The sequence below is a fragment of the Trichoplusia ni genome, chromosome 4 (assembly GCF_003590095.1).
Source record: "Trichoplusia ni isolate ovarian cell line Hi5 chromosome 4, tn1, whole genome shotgun sequence".
Taxonomy (NCBI): Eukaryota; Metazoa; Arthropoda; class Insecta; order Lepidoptera; family Noctuidae; genus Trichoplusia; species Trichoplusia ni.
Genome location: NC_039481.1, coordinates 249,903 through 255,850, shown reverse-complemented (window position 1 = coordinate 255,850; position 5,948 = coordinate 249,903). Strand labels below are relative to the sequence as shown.

Genomic DNA, 5,948 nt, shown 5'->3' with positions numbered 1-5,948 from the left:
AGCGAGAATTATGTCGGGGTACTCTCAAATTTATTTTCTCTAATAGTGGCGGTGAATCTATGCAACTGTTAATGATTTTGAAAATGTTTTGTTTAATAGATTAAGTCCATGTGCATACCATGCTCGTACTGCTTTGGGTGATAAAACATGCAATGGTACTTAATAAAATGTTCTTTTAAAACTTAGCAAAAAGATAATCATATCTGTATTAATATAGTTTCGAACGCTAAAATCACATCTCCAAGCTATTTACTTGAAAAGCAGGTTAATAGGAGGTAAATACAATATTCTATGTACATATGTAAAAGTTTGTATGACTCAATGGGAATTCTAAACTTCACACGTTGACCTGCTGAAAGGTTAAAGCGGTTAAGGGTGAAATGAAGGTTACACTCCTAAAACCCAGCCTCGGGTTATCTCATAGAGGTGCGGCGGACTCGGGCTCAGCTGGAGCGAGCGTGACGTATGCTGGCTGGCGGCCCGCGGCCCGTAACTTATGGCTATCGGGCACAATACATCTGATAGCGATGGCGCGTGGGCGGCGACTAGCGCACGATACCTGGACAAGGCCCTCCACATACATGTATCACACTGTCTATCTACACGAACATATACTACTATTTACTTTTTACATCTGTGTACCGGTTAACTTAATTTAACTATGAATTAGTTGTAAGCCGGCTTGGCACACGCCGAACTTCGCTGAATAGCTGGTCCAATCAAATCGCAATGATAACAGTCTACAAATACTTATTGTTTGCCCTACTTAGATGACAGTCCAGATTAAGCTTTCAATGTTTTTGCTTATCAGCTTGTTCGATCATCTTAAAGTCAAATATAACATCTTTCTAACGTCCAATGTTATAAAGCAAATGAAAAACGACGTTTGTTCTATTATTTCATTTTTCATGACGACTGTTGTTAGCATGGTCGTTGCTTTATTGCTGTTTACTGGAGATCCAGAGTGCTATTATACTATTATCTATGTATATATCCACTTGACAGAGTATTAACACGCGAGCTAACGCGCTCGAGTTCTATAAACCCGCGCTCCATTACAACTGACAAGATACGGGTTAATCACCAACATAGTTGGCATTTTATTCAGTGCGTTCGTGACATGAAGTTATAAACACCAGCAGACGAGAGGTAACTCAGTACAGAGGTCGCGAGGTGAGCTCGCGCCACTCGTAGAATACGCGGGAGCACTGCGGGCGTTGGTGTGCGCAAACATGTTAAATGTTAATGTTACATAACAAACCAGCCCCATGTGCGAAACCCATAAAACATCCCGATAATAATAGCGTTAGCACACAAACAAGTCAGTTATATATTCGTCTCGACATTGTCTTTAGAAACCTTGCGCCGAGTCCGTTAATGAGTTGTATCAACAATCAGACTGATCAAACTGATCTCCTAAACTGATATTGGGTACAAACCGCGGAATGTAGAATGTCCTTGAGCAAACACACCGAGGGTCGCTCTGCCGCCGCCGTGTAACATTGTGTTAGAATTAGTGCGCGGTGTGTACTCCGTTACTTGTTTACTCTTCAAGTAGGTAAATGTGCCAAATGAGTGCTAATCTTTAGTGTGAGGTCCTGTTTTATAAGTGCGTCATACGAGCCTCCATAAAACCGATGTAGTAGTTAGAGCTGCTACTAAATCACGACTTGTACATAATATTTTGTAATTAACTTCGCCTCGCATTCATGTTAAATGCCACAAGCGTGTATCCCAAGCCAAATGGACAGTTCAAAGGGAGACAGTTTAAAAATGGCGCAGCGTGTGTTTTGGCGCAACTCGGAATCTTTTCAACTGAACTGCGATGCTAATGTTAAGAAAACTTGTTCTAGGAATTTTGACCATTACTGTTCGCTATTGCCAAGCTTTGCAGACGCCAGTATGTGAACGTCAACAAACTAGTTTCAAACTGAAATGTGCTGAATAACGGCTGTAATAAATCCAACATGCATATTTTAGTAAATAAGTAATAGCGAATGGGATACTTGGAAGGGGAACTTTTGTACGTAATTGCGACTGTAGTCGTAGACAAACGGAGATCAAGATCCCCGGAGCATTCTAAACGTCAGGCACTTTCTACGCGACTGTATCTTTGTGTTCTCTTTATATTGTAGCGTCGTGTAGTCGCTGTACGGCCGCCATGCCGCCCCCGTGTCGTAACCCTGCATCGTAAATTCATTTTCATTTTAATTTGCTCAGCAACGACATCTCAGATTACAATGTTCCGTAGTTTTAATTAAAGTATTTTATGAATCTACTTACTTCGGGAGTATTGTTATGTGAGTGGTTTATTACTGCCAGATTTAGGTATTTCGGAAACATAACTAATTATCGTCAAGAGCCTCATCTTTCGCATTTCAAAAGTAATTAAAATCTACTGATTTGAATACTAACATAATATACGGAAATACTATATCAATAAGCCAAAGGTAAATTAGCCGGAATACATCTACATCTAAAGCACTAAAACCGAGGGTCGTTAACGAATGAATTAATACTTAATAGGAACCTTCAGAGTGTCGAGCTGGCGAGGTCCGCGACCTCCGCCTTATGTAACATGTGTAGCGCCCCGGAGACACCCGCCAAGGATAGCTGCCACAAGTTGAACAAACTCAAACGAATATGTAATCATATGTTAACACCTTTTGTCGATGCATGAATATTTACACAAACACTAAGGTTAATGATGAAATATAAATAAGCAACACGCTGGGAGTAGGTGTATGTATAGCGTGGCATTCGAGCGAAGGCACCGAATTCATAATTACTGTTATTTACGACTTCATTCTGTATGTTTTTATGTCAAACATTAATAAAAATCTATTACACAGCAGTTTAAACGATGACTCACTTCAGTCATTATGTATGCTCAGTACTGCGGCGCGCTGCTGCTTCACTATTAATCTCTGCTTAACTAAGTGCGGCGTGAGCCTGTCTGCTGTACATACACACTCGGAGGTACACGCTTATCTCCGCTCGAGCCACCCACCGCCCTAAGGGGGTAAATGTCTCTAATACCTGCACAAAATTCTTTAAAAAGTCTCGCAGATAGATTGCGATATAAAAGCACACATAATAATATAATTATAATCAAACAAGTTACCGTGACAACGCGCTGACGCCACTGCTCTAATGTAGTTCTATGACGTAGGTAAGATATAGTCTAAGAATAAGTCTAATTGAGTAATATCAGTTACAGAGTCTCAGACAAGCTTTGTCAGAAGACAAACGCTTGTTATATTTGATAGGTTGTTTACTTTGACCTCATCTGTCCAATAATGAGTGGCATGTGAGCTATGCGAAATCCCCTCGACATTGAAGCTCATCGGATTCAATTACTGCGTTACAAGCGGCGACTCCGTTGGCGTCGTGCCGGGCGCGGAATTAGCCGCCAGCAAGCGGCGAGCAGCGCCACCGGCGTCGACACCAGATTGCAAGGAATTTAATAAGCGCTGAGCGCCGGCGGCTCTGCGGGCCCCGCCGCGCGCCGCCCGGGCCGGCACGCAGCACGCAGCCCGCACCGGCCGCACCACGTTATCCATTCCCACGATCTTGTTTCTCTGAGCACTGTTATTACACTTAGTACACTGACTTACATAACTCGATCGCAAATAAATTACACAAATACTTTCTTGTACAGACTTCTCATCATTGTTTTAGCTTCAATCAGTGCACATCCAAATGTGGGACGGAGTCGTACGCCACGTACCATGATTCATTTCTTTAAACCCATGTTAATTGTACAAGACTACACTGTATGTTCAGAACTACAGACACAGTTTGTTGTAACTCTGCGTCCTGTACTCTGCCAAAGATTTTCAAGGCATTTGCTAGTACATGGATAGTACTTTACATACATGCCACATTGATATATATTCGTAGCGAGTCAAATCAATTTGAATAAAAATAAATTAAGCACTCATGTCTAAATATGATAAGATATATGAATAAGATAAAACTATGAATGTAGAATGATGGATGTTTATTGTTTATTAAAGTATTTTTATGATTTCAGTCTGAAACTGTTGAAACTCTTTTGACTTTGAGAATGTACTGTATGTACATAGCTACATATCGTACTGAAAGTTAATTAAGTTAAATCATTTATAACGTAGTGTCTCGGAATAGTAATATAATTGAGCAGCCATAAAGACAATACAATTAGCTCGCTGAGCATCGCAACACGTGGCGTCCATCAAGCGGCGCTGTTTTATTGTCCCGCCTTTATTAACCAGCCACAATGTTGCTAATCATTCGACATTCGTTAATTAATACTTTCTTGCTGTACACGCGAACTCATGAACAATACATGACTGAATTTAAAGCAACTGTTTGAGTGACAAGCAACATTATTATTGAGCATCAATAAATAAAACATAGTTTTTCTGATGACACACTGCGCACAGCAATGTTTATGACCTCTTTGAACAGAAAATTAAGGACATAATTAAGTGGAGGCAGTCAGATGCATGCTAATATGCAAAGTATGCAAACGCGGTATTGATTACATCGAAGCCATACATCACCGAGCTACCCTGCATATATCAGCACAGCATGACATAACTACCTTATCAGCATCCCGACGCCCCCCCCCCTCCACGCCCCGCACCGCCGCCACCACCCCGCTACCCTTCGAACACGTCACACGCCGATACATACAAACCAGTGCATTTGCATAAATTAAAAATCATCATCAATTTGTAAATACATGTATTGCTGACCAACTAAAACTGAATGCTACGGAAGCCGTTAATATTTACAAGTTAAATAAAATCCCAGTTTTACTAAAGTATGTAAGTAAACGCTATACAAATGTTTTGTTCCCAGAATATAAACAAACAAGCGAGTTCTTATTTCACCTCCTTTGCCGATGGAATAGAGCAGGAATTACATTGATTTTGAGCCAAACACGTGTAACAAGCATGTCTATCTAAAGGAGATGTTCCGTGTATGTGTATGTATGTGTCTGTGCACTGTGCACACACAGTTGCAGTCCGTAATACCCGGCTCGCATAATCCGACGGGACTGCAATCCGACACGGCCGGAGATATACCAAGATAGGCCATTCTCCTCGGAGGCGAGCGCTCTATGTAAGGAGGTTCGGAGTGTTTTGTAATTATACTTATTTGTTGATAATTCTCGGAAGGTAGAACATTGCCGTTAGATCTATGTCTGTTTGTCGAGGTTGACGGGATCGCTGGGCACGTCGTCAGGCGGCGGCTCGCAGACACCTGGCGCGGCGGTCGGCTCGCCTATGATAGCTGGTATCACCTACAAAACATCCGTCAAAATATACGATAAATTTCTTTCTCTTGCATTTTTTTCATTGAAATACATGAATAAAACTATTTCGCATTTAAATTTCTGTGAGCTTTACAGTTTTCGTTTCTAAAAGATAAAGAGTAGAGAAAAACCTGTATGGTTGTCGAGAACGAATTTAGTAAGACGTACCCTATCCCAGTACCTGTTGTCCGAGTGTGACGAGGATCTGCGCGACCTTCTTGATGGCGTCCAGCTCCTGCGGCGAGGGCAGCGGCAGGCGCGCCTCCGGCAGGCGGGCGGGCCGCGCGCCCAGCCGCGAGCTCAGCTCCGACACCAGTGACAGCGGGAGCGACTCCGACGCGGACGCCATGGGCTGCAACACATATGACACTAATGTTACACAGGACTTAATAGTCACTCAAATAAAATGAACCTGACACATTCTTAGAAATAAACACATTGAAGAAATAATGATATTTGTGATCGCCCGTATTTCCATTACACGAACTTTTTCAATACATGATGTCAATATGTGGATATGTGGGCGTTTTCATACATGTTTATTATTGTAATATGTCTTTGCCATATAATATAATGGTAATGACATTATTTCCGGATAACTTAGTTTGTATTATTTCCGTGCTGTATATTTTTAAATGTAAGG

The 5,948-nt window shown here is 41.6% G+C and overlaps 1 protein-coding gene across 1 annotated transcript; it reads right to left on the bottom strand.

Annotated features, from left to right (window-relative positions):
• Positions 1 to 4,718: 4,718 nt before the first annotated feature.
• On the bottom strand, positions 4,719 to 5,743 carry LOC113493568. The gene is made up of 2 exons (XM_026871608.1): positions 5,487 to 5,743; positions 4,719 to 5,293 (listed from the first exon to the last, which is right to left on the bottom strand). Exons 1-2 carry the CDS (start codon positions 5,652 to 5,654, stop codon positions 5,189 to 5,191), a joined length of 273 nt encoding a protein of 90 aa, XP_026727409.1. The 5' UTR covers positions 5,655 to 5,743; the 3' UTR covers positions 4,719 to 5,188.
• Positions 5,744 to 5,948: the final 205 nt, after the last annotated feature.